The 20006-nt window shown below is 35.4% G+C and overlaps 1 protein-coding gene and 2 non-coding genes across 6 annotated transcripts; all 3 read left to right on the top strand.

Annotated features, from left to right (window-relative positions):
- The first annotated feature begins 162 nt into the window (after nucleotides 1–162).
- On the top strand, nucleotides 163–19912 carry LOC124642361 (ribosomal protein S6 kinase delta-1). Of its 4 annotated transcripts, none has more exons than XM_047180755.1 (13): nucleotides 163–450; nucleotides 1792–1962; nucleotides 2379–2477; nucleotides 3473–3611; nucleotides 4973–5551; nucleotides 8428–8534; nucleotides 8937–9104; nucleotides 10586–11074; nucleotides 11392–11501; nucleotides 11810–11944; nucleotides 12683–12776; nucleotides 14562–14657; nucleotides 16806–19912. In XM_047180755.1, exons 1-13 carry the CDS (start codon nucleotides 358–360, stop codon nucleotides 16932–16934), a joined length of 2409 nt encoding a protein of 802 aa, XP_047036711.1. In that variant the 5' UTR covers nucleotides 163–357; the 3' UTR covers nucleotides 16935–19912. The 4 variants fall into 4 exon arrangements, with proteins under 4 accessions (XP_047036711.1, XP_047036712.1, XP_047036714.1 ...); XM_047180756.1 differs by having other exon boundaries at nucleotides 164–450; nucleotides 11395–11501; XM_047180758.1 differs by lacking the exon at nucleotides 4973–5551 and having other exon boundaries at nucleotides 165–450; nucleotides 11395–11501.
- Nucleotides 15464–15582, top strand: LOC124642504. The gene has a single exon (XR_006985780.1). It is a non-coding gene; the product is annotated as a 5S ribosomal RNA (ribosomal RNA).
- Trnai-aau lies at nucleotides 15864–15937 on the top strand. Its single transcript has one exon. It is a non-coding gene; the product is annotated as a tRNA-Ile (tRNA).
- Nucleotides 19913–20006: the final 94 nt, after the last annotated feature.

Here is a 20006-nt window from a genome sequence, read left to right as displayed (position 1 = left end):
GCGTGAAACTAAAATGAAAACATGAGAAAAAAACATCAATCTGAACGCAATGGACATGAAGTGCATTACGAAAGAGACACAGCTATCGTTAACTCAAAAGAACAAACGAGATAAAAAGCTCCAATGACAGATATGAAGAACTGTCAAAGGTTGAAACTTGAACGCGACTGCAAAAATGCAACTTTTTGTGTACATGTACTAGTTTCCAGATTTACAGTCAGTTTTGTGAATATATCAAGTTGATTTCACATAATTTCAGTGTCAAATTATGATTTATTCATCGAATATGTTTGGTGTTTGTGTTGAACAGTGATGTGATAGTGTAGAAGTAAATATAACTGGTTGATTTGGTTCACAATGTCGGCAAAAGACAAGTGGGTTCGCCGGTTTTCGGTTGACGAAACCGCAAAACACAAGAATGGATTCACTATTTACAAGATTACTTCAGTGGTAAATATTTCGGTATATATCACGGGTATTTTACTCTCTGTTTGAAATTCTAGACTTGTTTTTATCTGGGGTTTTGGCTAATTAAAAAGCTGGTTAACATTTACTTTTTCCTTTTACTTTTGAAACATTGATTAACTAGGACAAACTTGATATATAGTGAATGGTCATGTAGTCAGATATTATGTGTATGGAGAATCACATTACTTATGATGAGATATATTTCATTGAGTTTAAAGTAAACAAACACAAGTTAACATTTAGTAGCTGATGATTCATAAATTGCACAATATTAGATGATATCCTTTCATTTAATTTAAATTCATACATTAATGGTTCAGTAATTATTTATGTCATGTAAAAACTTCTCAACTCTCTACTACTTAAAAATCAAACGAATTCTATATATATTAATATGTATTAAGGAAAGTAGAAGTAATAAAGGAAGTTCCAAAAATAATTAATAATGAAACTATTTCCTGAAATAACTACTGTTATACTTTGGGCATGGCTGCATATAGGGTAAAGTCCCGAATCACAATTGTTACATTGTATGAATAATAGAGTTACTAATATAAAGACAAAACTTTTTTGTTAGTACGCTATAGGGCCCACTATATTTTGTCCAGGTATGGGAAGAAGTTCCTTCAGGACACAGATGAAACCGATGTTAAACCGGTAGCTTTATATAATCTACAATAACCTGTGGCAACAATATAACAACAAGAAACATATTAATAAATAACTCTTACACATATTCAATATTCTGTTTCTCATTGTTAAACTTATTATTATTGTTCCTACTATTTACTTTAGTCTTGTTTGTTATCTTTTACATAGGCTGCTTACTGTCACTTATTATTGTAGCAATACAATGATTCATCCTTGAGCAAAAGAGTCAATACAACCACAGACATTGCGGTTTTAATCAAATAAAAATAAACGCATGGTTGCATAATGTTGTAAATAAGAGAGTTCATAAGGGAGGGAGAGTAACAAAGTATATAAGGATACTACACTACTATATAGGGACTAGGGCGAGTACATGAGGAGGTAGATACATGAACTTTCATAAAGAAGTATATAGGAGTGTCCATGAGGTTAGTACATTAGAGATTTTACAGGGGAAGTACATAAACAGGAGGAATGAGTGTGACATCACAAGTGAATTTGTGTTGTTTGCATGCTGCACAGTACCCACTATGGTATATTTGTAATTTCGTAATGAGGGCTCATAAAAGTTATTTGCAGTTTATCACCACATCTTCCATCCAGTTTTATATTAACTGAAGTTTAAAACGAATATCAAATTATTCTAAATTTTAATTTCATTATAAATTCCAGCTATTCCCAATACAGTCTCCCGAGGCTCTGACGATGGTGTCAGTGTGGAAGAGGTACAGCGATGTCCAGAGGCTGCATAAGAGTATGAGGTCTCTCCATGCAGGGTTACACTTGAGGGGTACCTTCCCCTCACTGCCCCGGTATAGCTTCTTTAAAAGATTTCAGCAGGAGGTATGGGAAAAAGTTTTTTTTTCAATAATGATACTGTTTATTACGTATTAAACAAAGATTAACCAGTTTTTGCTGGAGCTGCATGTTTAAAACCAGTTTTTGCTACCTATTTATTTTTCAGTTTTATGTAAAACTGCCCCAAAAAATGGAGGCTGTGACTGAAAATTATAAATTAGTATGTAGCAATGAAATGAGAAGTGTGTAACAATTCAAGCTAGAAACATAAGCTAGACTTGTGTGTAATTCAATCTAAGGGGATACATTCCTACTAATGTTATTAATGTGAAGGCTAGTTTGAAGTCGTAATATCCGATCGTTCCGATTTGATAACTTCTTGCAATTGATTTACTAGTACATCAATTGTAATAGCCTAGTAACGGACATCAGAGAAGTAATATGCTGCCATCGTGTTCCAGGTGATCACGGAACGAGCTAAGACGATTAAGTCTTTACTGGAGTTTATTGCTGAACATCGCCTGCTTTTTACCAGTACTGACTTTGTCAACTTTTTACAGGTATGTAATAGTAATAGTATGTATAGTAGATAAATAGTCGCATCTTTATTACATACTAGCAATTTACCCGAGGTTTTACCAGCATTTGGGGGGGCGGAGGGGGAAATAACTTCCCATACCTAGAAAAAATATAGTATGGTGAAATTTTCGTATTTGAAAGAATTATTCATGTTGGTTTTGTACCTTAAAAGCTTTAATATGTTTATTTTGGCTATTTGAACTGTTTTAAGTTTTTACTTACGTAATGTTCTACTGTAAAATGTTTTAGCAGAACATTTTGCTGTTTCCCTATTACATACATGAAAAGAAAAATAGTGTAATTCAAATTATTAACCCCTTAGGAAAGGCACGTCAATTGAATTTCCGAGTTTTAAGTAATTATAATTAGGACATGGAATATGCTACGGTACAATTTTAATTATATTTACCTTCAAAGCTTGGAAGGTCAATTATTATTGTGTTATGCCAGCATTGTTTTGTTCTCTACCAAACAATGTTTATGTGAAACTGGAGTATACCGTAACTAAAATATTTCTCTGAAAATAACTGCAGTTCAAGCCCCAACTTTAGTTCAAGGCTACCTCGCATACTCGGTTCTCTTATACTCTGACCTTAGAAGTGTGGAGCCGGTTAAGTATCGTGTTACAGCCTGCAGAGTTATTTATTTATATCTACAGTATCTCATTACCTTTACGATTTCATTTGTAGGGTAACCGCTCTTGTATACATATGTGGGTGTACTTTAAAGGGTTCCTACCGGATGCGGGATTGCCCGCGCAAGTTAGTACTCAGTAGGAACATTGTATGCCTTACTCAGTAAGGCGTAAAGGGGTCATTTGATGATTTCACTCCAAATAATGGGGGCTCCTATACAACAAAAGTGTTTTTTTGGCCGTTTTATAGCTAATGGTAATCTCTTCATAAGGGAGTCACTGAGAGTTAGTCAAGAGTTTCTAAAATGACCCATATATCTAACTTGACCCCGTGACTTGCAGACAGGCTATCCTGAGCCCGAGCCCCGAGCCGGCGGCGTGATCAACGCGATCAGATCGTCGCTGCACCTGCCCATTGAGGAGACCCCGCCGCTTGAGTACCAGACCGATGATGATGATACATCCACTCCGACGCATACTGGTGAGTTTATATACTAAAGTAGCTGTTTCTCGCAGTTTCATCCTTGTTCTGTGGAAACTACTTCCCTTAGCCTTCCTTAGCCTTAGCTTACAGCACTCCTCAAGAAATATCTGACACTAAAAGATTTTTTTGTTATCGGTCCGAACTCCGATTAGGCCAAGGTCCTATGGGACCATTTATGAGCTTAGCGCGATCAAGGAAATAATCAAACGAATATACAAACTCTTCAGTTTTGTAATATTGGTGTAAATACATAATCTGGACAAAAATAATCTGCAAGCATTTCCTGGGTCGGTTATTTTACCAGCACCATATTTTTAGGGTTTTTTTGCTTTTCTTATGCTTTCATCATTTCTTTAGGACTAACCATCATTCTTCATTCGGCACTGGTACGGGTATAAGCTAATAAGATATTGCAATTGCAACTTTATATATTGTTAATTGGCAAAATATAAAGACTCGTATTCATGGTAAACATAACGTAATATTATTATAGCAACAGTTGATCAACATAATTTTTTAGGGTCAGATCTTGACAACTGCCACTCAACCATACAAAGGGCATTATTATCTGCATCTCAGCAACGTAATCTTTATGCATCTTTGTTTATAAACAAAAGTTTACCTTGAATTCGAGGCTTTATTCATTAAACACTTGACGTTACAACTCATTAACATTTCATCATCATAAACATTACATATTCTGAATTGAATCAGTCGTCAATGCTTTTGCATGATAATTTTATTAAATTTCTAGAAAGTTCGAGGCTGTTACTGTAAATTGCTATTTTGTAATGAATTAATCCAAGCAATTAAACCATCCACCTAAAAGTTTCAAAAGAATTCTTAATCAATATTCCCATAACTACTTTAAAATTTATACATTTCTGTTTAATGACTTATTAAAATAAACGAATGACTCGTTCAACCAAATTAAGTAATGCATTCAATCATTAAAATGCTTGCATTAGCTTAATCGTTTGCGTAATCATCATACATAGATTAAACCTAAATATAAAGCTGTTCATTAGTTTTCCTGGTTCCTAAAACTTCATTACCTGTTGAAATTAAATAAGGTAATTAATAATTACAATTTTAGTCATAAAGTCACTATAGTTCGGCCATTCAGAGAATGCGTTCCTGACACGTCGCGATTGAACTGACGACGTAACTTTGCAATGGCGTTGCAGTTACGATAAAAATATTTTTGCTGGTTGTTTACCGTTTTAACAATTGAGGAGCATTAAAACAACATTATTATATCAATAATCAATGAATGTAGTTACGTCGTCAGTTCAATCGCGACGTGTCAGGAACGCATTCTCTGAATGGCCGAACTATAATAGTCACTACACTTTCAGCTCGGGCCGCCACAGAATCGTCCCACGCTTCACTCACAAGTCGGGACGAAACCGACTTCATCTCACAAATACCCATCTACGAGGCAGCCGACGTCGAAATCCGACATTCACCCAAAAAACTCTCCTTAGCCGACAGTTTCGAATCCATCAACTCAATAGAAAGCATCGACAGTGATTTATACGATGAACTAAATAAATTGACAGTGGATAAAAAGCCTAGTGTCAAAACAAAATCAGTGTTGCCAGACTTAATTAATTTCGACGCGCCATCGACGTCTAAATTTGATGATTACCACACTATGCGTAAGAAGGTTGATTCGGATACCGTGTCTTTGAATTCTAACGTGTGTTCTTCGAGTTGTGAAGTGGACTCGAGACGGAGTAGTTCGCGAGTGTCGTTATACAGTAAAAGTGTATTATCTTTGTCGAATGAGTGTAAAACTAAGACAGAAGATAGTTATGTGTTTGAGGCTGGTTATATGTTAAATTTGGCGGCAAGGTGCGAAGATATGGGTGATTATCAGAGAGCTTTTGAATGCTACAAATCTGGTATCGAGAAGATGTTAATTGGAGTACAAAGTAAGTAACAGAAATTTATTTTGTTTAAGTCTGTAATTGTTTGAGTTTAATAGGTATACTAGTGGTGCGGTATTGTAAATTTTAATTGGATCTCTTATCAAACAAAATAATGAGGTTGATGTTATAATCGCCGGTTCAGTTAGAATTTGGCTACGATAAAACTTATTTGAAGTTTTTTAATGTCCTCACAGCACTATCGTTCATTCTTTTCTCATTCACTCCATCTTTCAAATTTATTTATCGCTTTTTTTTCAAATAATTATATCTAGTTTGAAATACCTATCTCATGTTTCCGCAATTTTCTTAGTATTTCTATCAATGAATACTTCGTCGGTATACATTTTTTTGCAATCAGCTTTTCTAAAACGTAAGACTTAAAGTTCGTTCGGGTAAAAAAATGCGTCCTAATCCTAATGTCGCACAAGTGGAATTTACAATCCTAAACTTTCCCAAAAGGCTTTTTTGTATATTTTGTGCTAGCCAAATTTTCAGAGGAAGTCTGAAAGTAGCACCAGTTACAGAAAAGATGAGAAGTAGAAGATTGTCGTGGTATGGGCATGTAATGAGGAGGGATGATACGCATGCAACAAAGTGTGTGCTAAGTATGAATGTAGAGGGATGGAGAGGAATATGAAGACCTAAGAAAAGATGGATGGATTGCCTGAAAGATGATATGAATAGGAAGGGAGTGAGTGTCAGTATGACGAGTGACAGGGGAAAATAGAAGAAAATTACATATTGCGCCGACCCCAAGTAAAATTGGGAACAGGGCAGGAGAAAGAAGAAGACGAAGAAGTGCTAGCCAAATTTTCAGGGCAGAATATCTGGGTAGACAAACATAAAGTATGCAATTCATGCTGCATATGCAACCGCAGGGCAAAGCTAGTTGTTATCAGTTTGGCTTGAAAACAAGGGAGATTACAGTGAGCTACTAAGAACTAGATAAGCTCTAGTGACCGCTTATCGACAGTACCGCGCTCACGATTGCCCGCATACCACGCTTATTAGACATATTTTCATTATTATATTAGAAACAAAACAAAAATATAAGTAATCAATAAAATATTTCTGTAAAATTCAGAATTCTAGTGATTTTTTAGGTATTTTTAAGAAAACTTTTGTAAAAAGCTTAAGTGAAAGTGACAGTTCAAAGTTTGTTTAAAAAAGTTTTGTTCTTGTTTGTTTATTACGAGACAAATATAATGTAATGTACGATTATTTAATAGAGACAAAGTAAAATTTAGTAGAGAGAAAAATATAATTTGATAAAATTGGTGGGAAACATGGATTTCTTACATCTGATTCACTATTTGAGGGCGTATGAAACGTTGGATGCGTGTGGTTAGTATTCTCTGCAAAAATATTGACTACTTTTGAAATGAGAGGTCCCCTTTCTGATGCCTAAAGACTGACAAACTCTTCAATTCGCTCACAGTATATAGCTTTAAAACATAAGGATCCAATTCAGGTGAGGTATAAATAGAAATAATGCTGAACAAAAATTATATTGTACTTTCAAAATATCTTATAAACCTTTAAGGATGCCATTAATTTTTAGTATTGTACTAATTAAGTAACACAATCGACACAGCGATATCCAAAGTTCGTTCATGTGTTCCGATTGAATCTTATCTTCCTCCCAATCTGTGCAAATAAAATGGTGTTACACAAAAATTGATAAAATTTATTAATTTGATGATAGTGCGTCTGTAAAGGGTTTCTTGTGTTTATGTTATCAACTAAACAAATGATAAAAAGTAAAATTATAAACTGTACCTATCTGATCAATTTGTGGTGTACAAATTGATCAGATAGGTACATGGTATGTTAACAGAATAAATATGTTTGTGTCTGAAACTTGTGTATAAGTGTTTGCATGAGTTTACACAGTGATGCAATAATTCATAGAAATTGATAAATGGGGTTTCTTAGAAATTACAATGTTCGGATTCATAACTTATATGTTCATGTAAATAATAATAGCCACCTAGCCGATTATCGGCAACGGCGGCTGTTCTCCTATAAGAGCGGGGGCACACGATGCGTTGCGGCGCCGCACCGCAAAGATTTCACCGTGTCAGTGGGCACACGAGCGGTGCGGCGCCGTAACGTTGTTATGTCGCAGCGGCGCCGTAGCGTTGGACAGTCTGTTGTCCTTCCTCGTGACGCAAAACAACTGAGCGGTGCCGCCCCGACGTCGCAACGCATTCACCCCTCCCCGCCTCGTGTTGGTGGTTGCAAGTCCGGTGCGGCGCCGGAGCGCATCGTGTGACATGCCGTGGATGTTTCTATGTAAGACGACGCAGCGACACCGCTCCGGCGCCGCACCGCCGCCGCAACGCATCGTGTGCCCGCGCTCTAAAGAGATCAGCTAAGTGCGCCGGACATATTATAGTGTCCAAGCATTTGCACAGACACATTCGTATTCTCCATTCCCTCACTCTCATAACTCGATGTGTCGGAAATCCGACACTGATTCGATGTAAATAATAACAGACAGCAAAACTACATTCGGAACGTAGTCATACAATAAAAATTAAACACTCCTATTTAAATATTAATTTGTCATTGACCTTAAAATGAATGGTTAAGAGTCATTAGGTCATTTGCTTGCTGTGACCTCCCTATAAAATAAAATAGAACCAATCAATGGTATCTAGTGTTTCTTTGGCAAATAAACAGCTCTGTATTATAGGATTAGGTAATTTATAAGTTACTAGTCACCTTAATTGTATGACCGTTATCTGAATTGATCCTCACGTTTGGTGCCAAAGTAGAGATAACAAACTTTCGTTTCACCCTTTTTCGTCAAAAAACCGGACCCTTTGATTATTGCAATATGTGTAAAAGTGCCATAATATGTTTATTTTCTTCAGGTGACACAGATGCACAACGTCGGGCGTTGATAAAGGAGAAGACGAACAAATACCTCTCGTACGCCGAAGAGATATACAAGAATCATTTATGTGATACGGAACAGAGCGTGAGTATACGTATACGACATATTATATCTACAACATTATAGTCACACATAGCATAGTTAACATTATAGTTGTAATTTACTTGTGACGTCACACTTATTTGTTCTTATTATGTATTCCCCCTATAAACTCGCTAATGTGCTTCCATAAGTTTTTCCTTACGTACTTCCTTTTGTACTACCGTTACATACTCCTTAATGTCATTTCTTTATACTTTATTATGTACTCCCCCTGTACACATTATCATACTCCTCCTAAGTTGTCCCTCATGTCCCTGAACATAATTAACGTGAATTTTCAGCCAAATCGCATGGTGTACCCAATTTTTTTTTTAAGAGCTGGTTAATTCGGCATAAGAAACGTATTTCATCCTCATAGTTTACCACTTCATTATCTTTCATCAGTTACTACCAGAACGCGACGACAATGCTCGAGCGATCCACTGCTCCATCCCATCGGCAATGCTGAAGCGTCCCTACGAGGAGTTGTCACTGTACCGCGTGCTGGACATCCTGGCGTCCAGCCTCATGCTCGTGCTGCATCGCACTGAACAGGCTTACTATGCTATGAAGGTAAGATACTAATAGGCAGTAATTGGCATTTGAAACTAATGGGAACTTCTCCCAGGTTCAATTGAAAACCAGCGTGACGCACTAGCTATATACAACATGTCATGTAACTTAATTAACGCACATCCTGAAATTAGTTTGTTCAGAATCGTTTACTGAATCGATTTATATCATTTTTAATATAGGTAAATTTTAATCCCAAAAATAATTAAAACTACGGAAATTATTGTCATATTAACCCTGTACAGTCAAAACAAATTCAAATAGACCGTAACTCAAAGTAATAAGACTTCGTGTATTGTCGGCTTTTTCCGTAGTTTGTCGCTGTGTCGCTGTCGAGTCGAGCGGCGCGCGGCGCGATATTTGCGTGCGTAGTAGTATGACCAAAAAGTTCTCCAAGAATTGGTCTAACTAATTTAGTAAATAACAATGCATATACATGTTAAATTAAAAATTCAGTGTATGTATTATGATTATAACATAATATTCTAATTGGGGTGTTTGAGGGTGTACGTTAATTACGTTACATATTGTATATTTGGCATAAAAATCTATTGTTTTTGTACGTAGAAACACGTGCAGGATAGTCCAGCTTCCTGTGAAACTGTGAAAGAATTTTTCAAATCAGTTCATTTGTTTCGAAGCCTTTATTTACCCTTCTGAACAAACAAAAAAATGTTTTATAATTTTAATTATGAAATTCTTTTTTTTTCAAGTTACTTTTTATTTACATAGATATTTACAATACATATTTACAATAAATATCAAGAACTATCCTAGTAAAACAAACAACTAAAAAGCGTCAAAAAATTCATCCCCATCGCTGTCAACTGGGAGCGTGCACAAGAATGAAATTCTTGATTTTTTTTTACTGATGTTTAGAAAAGGTCAAAATATTGTTGAGATATGTTTTAGTAAAACCTTCTTACGGACATTTCATTCTTCAGTTTATGCTTTAGGATTTACCACAAATTGTATCTTAATATTAGCAACATTTCACACTAAGTCAGTAGGTCACACTGACAGTACTGATAAGCCATGTTTATCCTAAGAATTTGGCTAAAGCTTACTGTGTCAAATAGATAACAAGAGATTAGATGAAAATATGTCTGTTGTGTGGGTCAATGAACGGTGTGTTATGGCTTATAGATAGATTAGAAACTATGAAATGGTAATCATGATGTAATAGTCTCTATACATAGAATTATTGTGATATCTATTCGGGTCGTCCCGGCTATGAGTCGCGGCAATCTATCATTTGAGGTTTAGGTATTTCCAAAGCTCTGGGAACAAGGAACTTTCTTGTTTTGACTTTCTGTATTTTGCTAAAAAAAATATTTTCAACACATCTCAACGTAATGACAACTTTCGTACTTGTATAAAAGTCTATTTTTTATAAGTCAATATTGTGCAAAAGGAGTTATAGTTTATGGTCTTAATGTCAAACGAACTAAAACTAATTTATAAACACACATCTTTTTCAGGTGATACAAAAAATACCGAACAACCTAACAGAATTCGACGAATTCTTCCTTCAACGTACAAACGAGACCCGACAACCAGTGCTACCAACCGTCATACCATACATGGTACCACTACACGCATACATAGAAACAAACAATTTAATATTTCTCATCCTCTCTTACGCACCTGGTAAAAAACTATTCGACTATATAAAGAATTACTCAAAATCTCTACCAGCTACCCCGGCCAGAGAAGTGAACTTAGAGAATGTATTCACCGAACCGAAGAACAAAAATGTTGAACAAAACGACAATGTTGAGATAGTGTTGGAGACTGTTGAACAGTCGGATAAGAATGAGAATTTGACCGTGAACGAGTTAGTGTTGAATTCCCAGAAGTTACTGTTGAATGTCGATAAAGTGTTGAGTGAGACGAGTGGGGATGTCGCTACTGAGAAGAAGGTTGAGAGGAAAGTTGATAATGCGAGTGAAACTCCTACGTATAAAAGGGTGAGTTAGTTTTAATTCTTTACAAGGGTACCTTAGTACTGCAGTAGAAACGGATAATTCTTATATGGACTACCCGTACATTCAAAAATTCAACAATAATATTATGATTCATTTCAAGCAGTAAAAAGATGATGTAAACTAAAAAATATTGGCAAGAAATACGCCCATACAAACTGCTCGTAAAAACGCTACTGAGAAAGCGTCGTTTAGACTTCAGAAATCATGCGGTTTTTGAGAGGGGCAAATAAAATTTATTCAAAAAAGGTCGACAACAGCCAATCATATATATTTTTTTCTATATTAAATTATTTGTTTAGCAGCTGGTACCCGTTGGTCGGGAGGTGTTGCCGGCATCAGCATTATGCAAGTGGGGAGCTGAAATACTGACCGCCGTCGAGAGCCTGCACAACTGCGGCGTTATATGCAGGTAACTTATTTAAAGTAGGATATTGAATATTTCCTTTAAGTTTAACCTATTTAAAGATATTATATGTAACTGTCAAACTTATCTACATCATCAACTCCCGAGTCTTCAATCGGCTTTCTTTCTTCTTTCTAATGACGGCTGGGTCCGACAGTTTAACTTGCCCTCCGAAACACGAACCGTCATTGATGTCCAAGAAATACTAAAGAAAGGAAGCCAACCCTGACATAGCTGGAAAAAGGCTTGGTAGATGATTCGTTTATATCATCGTGTATTCTTAGTCTTATTTAACTTATTGTATCTTTCCCCAGAGACCTGAACCCATCCAACATCCTGCTGGGGTCGGCAGGGCAGGTGACGCTGACGTACTTCACGTACTACAGCGGCGCCGACATGCGCCACGTGTCCGACACCAGCCACAGCCGCATGTACATAGCGCCTGAACTGTAAGTCGCTTTATATAAACCCTTCCAACATCCTGCTGGGCAAGGCAAGGCAGTTGTTTATGGTCTGATAAACACTCATACTCGATATAAACTGGTAGAGATCACCTAGCGTTAAGTCCGCCATTGTACATTATGTGCAAGAAGCATTAAGTAGATAAATAAATAACTGGGAAGTTCATTCCACCATTCTTCTTCCTTGTGTAATGTATTTTTTATCTTCAAAAAGTGCTCATTTTCAGCCCACTAAAGAACTAAAAAACCATAAAAAAGACTTTTTTGGCCTTACTACAAAAACTTAAACATCTGTTTTACACTTGTCTAAAAAAATTGTGGCTGCAAAATGAACCATATGTCAACGTCATAATTTGACATTTTTGTAGACAAGTCTTAAACTGACGTTTAAAAGTTTTTGTGGTAAGGCCATAAATCTTTAAACATGTGTACTGTCTGTAAAAGTTTGTTCGGATAACCCCACCTCGTGTTGCCATTTTAAGACCCAATTCTGTTACTTTTTGTGGCACAACAATGCAAAACAATTTAACATCTCGAGTCATCTTTCATCGGATCTTATGTTATAGTAAAGGTTAGACGAAATTAACAAAAAAAAAACTAGTTACTAAGGTACCATTATTTTTATAGGTTTTTCTCAGTGCTCTGGCCTATAAAAACACTTTCAATTGCCATGAACTTTACAATGTTAACTATTGTTAATTACTAACAAAATGTGTAACATTGCAGTCACTCGCCGTGTCTATATTTCCCGGCGGAGTTGGACCACGTGTGTGACTTCTGGAGTTACGGCGCCATCATGTACGAACTGCTGTGTGGCGTGGTAAGCTTATTACTATTAACACGCTTATATTAGCTTCACTTCTATGTGTGTAAGAAAATCTTGGAATCTCAATTTGACCCACTTCCCGGTCTTCGATTAGAATGAAATTTTGTTACTTACTAGCTTCTTTACTTCGCGCATCTGAATAAAAACGGGTGCTAATTAAACAGGCTTCTTTTTAATATCATTATTCGCCCCCAAAAATGTATGTTGCCTTCTAAATTACTAAGTCAACCACAATTAACGAGCATCTAAATAATACTATCTTAGCCACTAGTTATCTTCTAAGTAAACCACTCTAAATACAACTCAGCATGATGGTTATTTTTTAGCATCTAAATTTGTAGCATGCATTCTAACAGTAAACTTCTAAAATACTATTAAATGACATCATAAAATATATTTAATTAGCTTCTAATTTTTTAACTCAGTACGTTTAAAATGTAAGCAAGCAACGTGCAGCAAGCATGGCTTCTGTCACGGCTCCGGCGCTGCGGGGCTCCGGCGGTCCCATGCGAGCTTATCGTCGCAGATGGTTTTCACGCTCACCACCGCAGCTTCGGCTTGCGCCTCAGCCGCGGCGGCGAGCGCTGAAACTACCTGCGCCTCAGCTCGCAGGCCGCCTCGCCCCTCCGCGCCTACGCGGTTTTGAATTGCACTCTAGGGGTAGGGCAGACAAGACTACGTGGAGTCGGTTTTGCAGCGATTCGTTTTCGTCACTAACTTCAATTTTGAATACAATGTTTTTTAATTGACGGTTATAAATGGCAATATACTAAAAACGAGGCCGAGTTAGTAAATTAGATGACAATCTATAAATAAGAAGGACAAGTCACAATAATTGATGATCTTTACTTGAAGCTTTCTATTGAATATTTAGTTGGCGTTGTAAAAACGACGAATTAGTTTATTAGAGGCTATGTCATTTCCCCGTTGCTTAGTTATAAAATTAGAAGTTTAATCATGTGTCCAATAAATAATTTTGTGGCTACACTTATAAGTTCCCAATAAAAACATACCCTATAGCCTTCTTTGATAAATGGGCTATCTAACACTGACATATTTTTTTCAAATTGGACCAGTAGCTCTTGAGATTTGCGTGTTCAAACAAAATATCGCCACCAAATTCTACATCATTATTATTTTTGTATAAATTATATACTGTTCATCCAAACTAATATTATAAATGCGAAAGTAACTCTGTCTGTCTGTCTGTCTGTCTTTCTGTCTGTCTGTCTGTCTTTTCTTCACGCCTAAACTACTGAACCGATTTGTGTGAAATTTGGTACAGACATAGTTTGAAACTTGAGAAAGGACATAGGATAGTTTTTATTACAAAAAATAAAAATAAAAAATAAAATTTATTACGGACATACAGTGCCATCTATTGGTCAAATGTCGAGCTGTTCCTATGCTCCGTAGATAGATGGCGTTAATCGCGTAATGGTGTCATTACACACAAATCTGCCGGAAGTCACTATTCCACGCGAACGAAGTCGCGGGCAAAAGCTAGTTACTTATATCTTATGTCATGGCCATCGGGTTGCCCAGGGGTAGAGGAGGTGACAGAGACAGTCGCTACATCATCATAAAAAGGGAGGGAAATATTTCCCGCGCCTGGATAAAATACATACAGCCTACATCATTCCCACGTTATAATGCAGCTTCCCAACAGTGAAAAAAAAATCAAATCTGTAGAGTAGAGCCTTTATGGTACAAACAAATTAACAAAAAAATCCTATACCATTTATAATATTAGTAATATTAATGTATTATCATTTACAGCCGTTGTCATACTACCACCGCACGGTGTTCACGTCGCATACCATACTGCACTTGCCGGACGGACTATCCATGGAAGCACAGTCTTTACTTACACAGGTAATTACAAGTAATATATATTCTTTTTTTGCTAGCATACATGTTGAGCATGTTATAAGGGACTGCATATATTTATTCAGCTCTGTTGATTGATTACAATTATTCTTTTGTTGCTAGCATACATGTTGAGCATGTTATAAGGGACTGCATATATTTATTCAGCTCTGTTGATTGATTACAATTAACCGATTCATCTGTTGTTTTTCAATCAGAAATTTTATAAAATTTATTTGAAGCTAATGTTTCAATTCAATCTCCAACCAGACTTCAGTCAGTATTGTGTCATAAAATGAGTTATAAGGGGTAAACCATAAGGGTGCTTACATAAAGAAACAGGTTTCCGGTACAGACAAATCTGTACGGGTAGGTACCGATCAGCGCAGGTATAATATTTCAATATAATCCTATTCAGTCACTTATAAAGAAACAGGTTGTAACTTATGGGTGCCGACTACCTGGACACTGTACCGATCGGTACTGATCTGTACAGATTTGTCTGTACCGGAAACCTGTTTCTTTATGTAAGCACCCTTAGTGTAGAATCAATATATCACATGTCATCGACACGAAAGAAGAAGAAGGGGTATACCATAATTATTAGGCCCGAAAAAGTGACGAATGCGTTTACGTCTCAACAGTAGCAATATGTTTTTTTTAGGGCATGAGCTGTATATAAATAGTCCCTAAAACAGAATTTACTTCAAAATGTTCGAAAAATAACTCAAGCTAGATAATCTAATGTAGTAGCTAGTGTCAGTTGTTGAGAAACTTGGAAGATATTGCTTTAGTATTTCGACTATACATTCGTCAACGTCCATACCACGTTGAAAGCACCGGTTCTCGTCCGATCACCGAAGTTAAGCAACATCGGGCGCGGTTAGTACTTGGATGGGTGACCGCCTGGGAATACCGCGTGACGTTGACTTTTTGCTGTTTTTAATTTATTTGCTATGTTATAATTATTATACATGTATTTTCAACATTGATATTAACGATAATTTTGTTCAATTGGTCAGGTTATTTAATAATGTGCAATTGTGTCTATATTTCTTTCTAGCTAACTCGTTTATCAGATAGCCACGTTATTTTTAATAAATAAAGACACTATAAATAACATGATGTCTTTAAAAATAATAACAAATTCACTCAAATTCGCTCTAGCTAGAGTCAAGGGAGTTGTTACCGTATTTCGAGACATTGCACATCGGCCCATTAGCTCAGTTGGTTAGAGCGTCGTGCTAATAACGCGAAGGTCGCGGGTTCGATCCCCTCATGGGCCATGATATCTTTTTGTTTTATAAGACAGTGTAGAACAGTTATTATTTATGCACACTTTATTTTGGTGTTTTTTATTCGTAATAACATGATCTAGATTTCGCCCGTGTATCTATCTATTTGCGACCCGTGTGAATATTAGATTCATATTTCCGTCTCCAAGGTATCTCCAATCTCAATCCGTTCAGCCTTTCAGCGAGACATTTTAACAAACTTGCTTTTCAATCTGTGAGAAACCAATTTTGACTATCTTTTTACTACAGTTTGGAGTATTATATTTTTAATGTAAACTAGCCGTTCCCCGCGGTATTACCCGCGCCCGGTGTATTTTTGCCGCTCTGGTACATGGTGAGCAGTAGCGTCTACCTACACTTGGTATTGGTATACTCATATAAGTTATGCTACCCTGGTACATGGTGAGCAGTTGCATCGAAATTTCGTTATTGGTATACTTTACTAAGGTGAATTATGCTGTCCTAGTACTTTACTTTTGTGGTTCTGCGGCATTCCGTAAGTTGGTTTTTGTCTAATCACTCCCGTCCCGGGAATCTTACTCGCATTTTTTTTTCCTTACTTGCTCACCGTTTAGACCTACCCTGGACTACGACAAACATTTTAAAACTAAAATCAGCTCAATCGGCCCAGCCGTTCTCGAGTTTTAGCGAGACTAACGAACAGCAATTCATTTATATATATATAGATTATAGGCTTAGTGTTAATACTCAGAAAGTGTTAGAGAAAAATGTATTTATGTTATGATTCACTAACTTTTCACCGACTTCAAATTAACATAACATATACATATGTTCATCGATTGGCTTGTCAAGTTTTATTTTCTCTAATATTTTTTCAACATTAACTTATTTTTTTCAGCTCCTAACATACGAGCCATCAGAACGCCTCGGGGCAGGTAAGGACGGCATCGAAGAGATAAAGCGACACCCGTACTTCAAGCATATCGACTGGCAGTACATATACGACAGCTGGACTGTGCCAGACTGATGTAAGGCTGTGCATAGTGCGGGGACAATGTTGTCGATACGTGAATGATTTGTCGATGAAATAGTTTTTGTTGTATATTGATTTTGTAGTGTGATTGGTTTGTTTAAATATTATATAAGAGTGTGAAAAATCTGCTAAGTGATTTTTTTTTAATAATCCGCAAAATTATTGAACGTTTATTAAAGCTGGAAAGATCTATAGTGAACAAACTTATAACATTGTACTGTCAAACTGTAATGTTATAAGTCTATCATTGGATTAAAATGAAGATTTTGCGAGAAAATGTCATTATCTTTTACTCAAAATTTTCATATATTACACGTTTCATACAAGAGTTAATTAAAGTTTTAGTTACAACAAAAAAACAATTACACTTATATAAGTTTGAAAAAAAAAACTGTATACGACTATACAACAGAACAAGACAAGTTACAATTTACGTATCGACAATATATTACTTAATCACGCACTGAGTACTCAGTATTGTAGACTGTAGGTTACAAATTGTAGTGAGGTTTGATAATGTAGGCTCGTAGCGACACTGTTGGTCATTCTAGTGGTTTCTGAACGTATTGGTACTTGAGGCTATCGGAATTATAATGTAATATGTATTGTTAAGCTGTTTCATCGACAACATAAACGTATTTTTTTCTTACCTTGACAATTGTATTGAAAATTCAATAGTTGTTTTATGAAAACTGACTTTTATCAAAGTCGAAGTCAAATGTTTTTATTTCCAATAGGCCTTTGCAGGCTCTTATGAAACGTCACACTAGTTGTATGGTTCCAAAAAGTTGGTCTCATGGAGAGGAGCCGGCAAGAAACTCTTTTAAAGAATGTAGGTTTATGGTGTCGAAGAACTTGGGCCTCAGTATATTAAACTATGTATAGCTCCTACATAATATGTATACTGTATGCATGTCGTGTAATATGAAAATGTATACATAATTACCTACATATCGATATCGATAAATTATTGTACCTTGTAAGCTAACGGCACTAAGCGAATGAAGCTAAAAGTTCATTTTGTTTTATTTTGTGGTGCTTAGTTATTTTTATAACTAAAAACTTACTGAATGTATGCTCTCTTAATTTCAAAGCATTTTCTGCATTATTTTTAAGTGGAATTTTCTTAACAATGTTATTTTGAACTTTTGCACGCACCGATCCGGGTGTAGACTTTAAATGGGTATGACTGATGCTATTGATCATCATCAGCCTATCGCAGTCCACTGCTGGACATAGGCCTCTCCAAATGCACGCCACTGAGATCGATTTTCGGCTTCTCGCATCCAGCTCCTGCCATTTGCATTGATCAAATAAGTTAATTACCGACCCTATACTGAAACGTCACTTAATTTTAAATACTGCTCAAACGTATGCTACGTTACTTACTGAGACAGAAATTTAAGTAGAAGTTAAAGTTAAGTGACGTTTGGGTATTTGAAGTTATATAATAAGTATTTTTTTAATGAACCAATACGTTCTAAGCCACCATTATCTCGATATGTCTGAGATCTGTATAGTACAACCAATATTCCTATGTTTTAACAAAATTCAATATCCAATTGAAATCATTATTATTGTTTAAAATAAAGAAGGGTTAACTAGGAGGTCAAGTAGTTAATTTTAGACATATTTTGAGTTACTTACTTTTATTTGAGTTTTTAAGTTAGTATTGTCAGTTTTCTTTTTTAATTTAATTTATCGTTTATTATACGTTATTTGAAAATTCTTTGTAATTTTCTTTTTATAGTTAGCTGGGAAAGTATTTTAAAATTTACTTCACTAAAATATTTTCAACTCGATGTTAATTGTGTGTGAAAGCAAAAATTGCAATCTCAAAAAAATTCCGAAACAAAAATGAAGAAATTATTTATATTTATTAAAATATGATAGTAACGCTTTAGCCAAAATATCTATTACTTAATTTTCTCATAGATTTGAATTATTTGGCTTATAATATCAGTATTTATTATTCGGACACATGATTTACGAAATCTCTTATTTATACATATTGGTTTTGTTTCTTACACTTATGTAGGAATAAATAATTATTATATAAAATTGTGTGCATCTAGTCTGTACGTTGATTGTCCTACAATTAAGAGTATTATTCACATATTTATTTATATTTTAAGTAGTTTTAGTACAAAGTATAATCGTAAATGAGTGTATAAGCTTGTTATAAGTTATTATTTTAAAGAAAGACATTTAGTTTTAATTTGTATTTAGTTCCTTAATGCTTTTCTATTTACGCAACACTTATACCTTGCTTTGAAAATAAATATTAAATATATTCTGCATTTACTACAAACATTTCAATTAAAGAATATGCGCTATTACGTAGAGAAGAGAAAGCTGAATCTTAATTTTTTTCTCGAAATTACCAACATATCTTTACTTCGTAATAGATATTAACTTCGTCATAAACGAAGTTAAACACCTATTCATCGTCATTAATTAATGTAATTTAATAGATAGATGGGTATATTAATATTATACAAGGACCATCTAAATGCCTACCAACCCTATCTATTGTTTGTGTCTAAAAGCTTTGCTTGTCTGAAGTTGGCTACAAATGTCTTCATGCTAGTCAAAATGTATGAACAGAACAGTACTGGGCATGCGCGAGGCATCAGATTGCTAACTTCGGAGAAGCAAAGTTAGTTGACGAGACTTTATACATATTGTTTTATCACATTTACAAGAAAATTAGAGAGAGAGAAGTGGATAGTTTTTCCAAGGAGTCTGGTTTATTCATTCATTTATTTTATCACTATTTACTTAAACATTAATTAAATTATAGTTATCTTGTCAAATATGTATGATCTCATATTAGGCCTCATGTATTAATACGACCAAATTGTTTAAAATTAATGTTATTATAGTAAATAATACATTGTGTATGTGATACGAGTAGTTTGTGGTACTTCATTTGAATAGTATTTGTATGATAGAATAAATGAATACGAGTATCTGTAGTTTTTCATTTCGTTCCATTACGAAATCATTCCTTCATTATTATACAGGGTGTGTCGTTCACAATCACATTAAATCCTATCGCATATA

The sequence above is a fragment of the Helicoverpa zea genome, chromosome 24 (assembly GCF_022581195.2).
Source record: "Helicoverpa zea isolate HzStark_Cry1AcR chromosome 24, ilHelZeax1.1, whole genome shotgun sequence".
Taxonomy (NCBI): domain Eukaryota; kingdom Metazoa; phylum Arthropoda; class Insecta; order Lepidoptera; family Noctuidae; genus Helicoverpa; species Helicoverpa zea.
Note: the sequence above shows the minus strand (reverse complement) of the source record. Positions and strands in the feature narration are given on the sequence as shown.

What these genes read in the sequence shown, in the direction of transcription:
- LOC124642361 (XM_047180755.1), top strand. Translation starts at nt 358, where the DNA reads ATGTCGGCAAAAGACAAGTGGGTTCGCCGGTTTTCGGTTGACGAAACC. An exon ending in TTTACAAGATTACTTCAGTG is followed by an intron (nt 451 to 1,791) that starts GTAAATATTTCG and finishes TATAAATTCCAG; the next exon opens with CTATTCCCAATACAGTCTCC. An exon ending in AAACTCCTACGTATAAAAGG is followed by an intron (nt 11,075 to 11,391) that starts GTGAGTTAGTTT and finishes TTATTTGTTTAG; the next exon opens with CAGCTGGTACCCGTTGGTCG.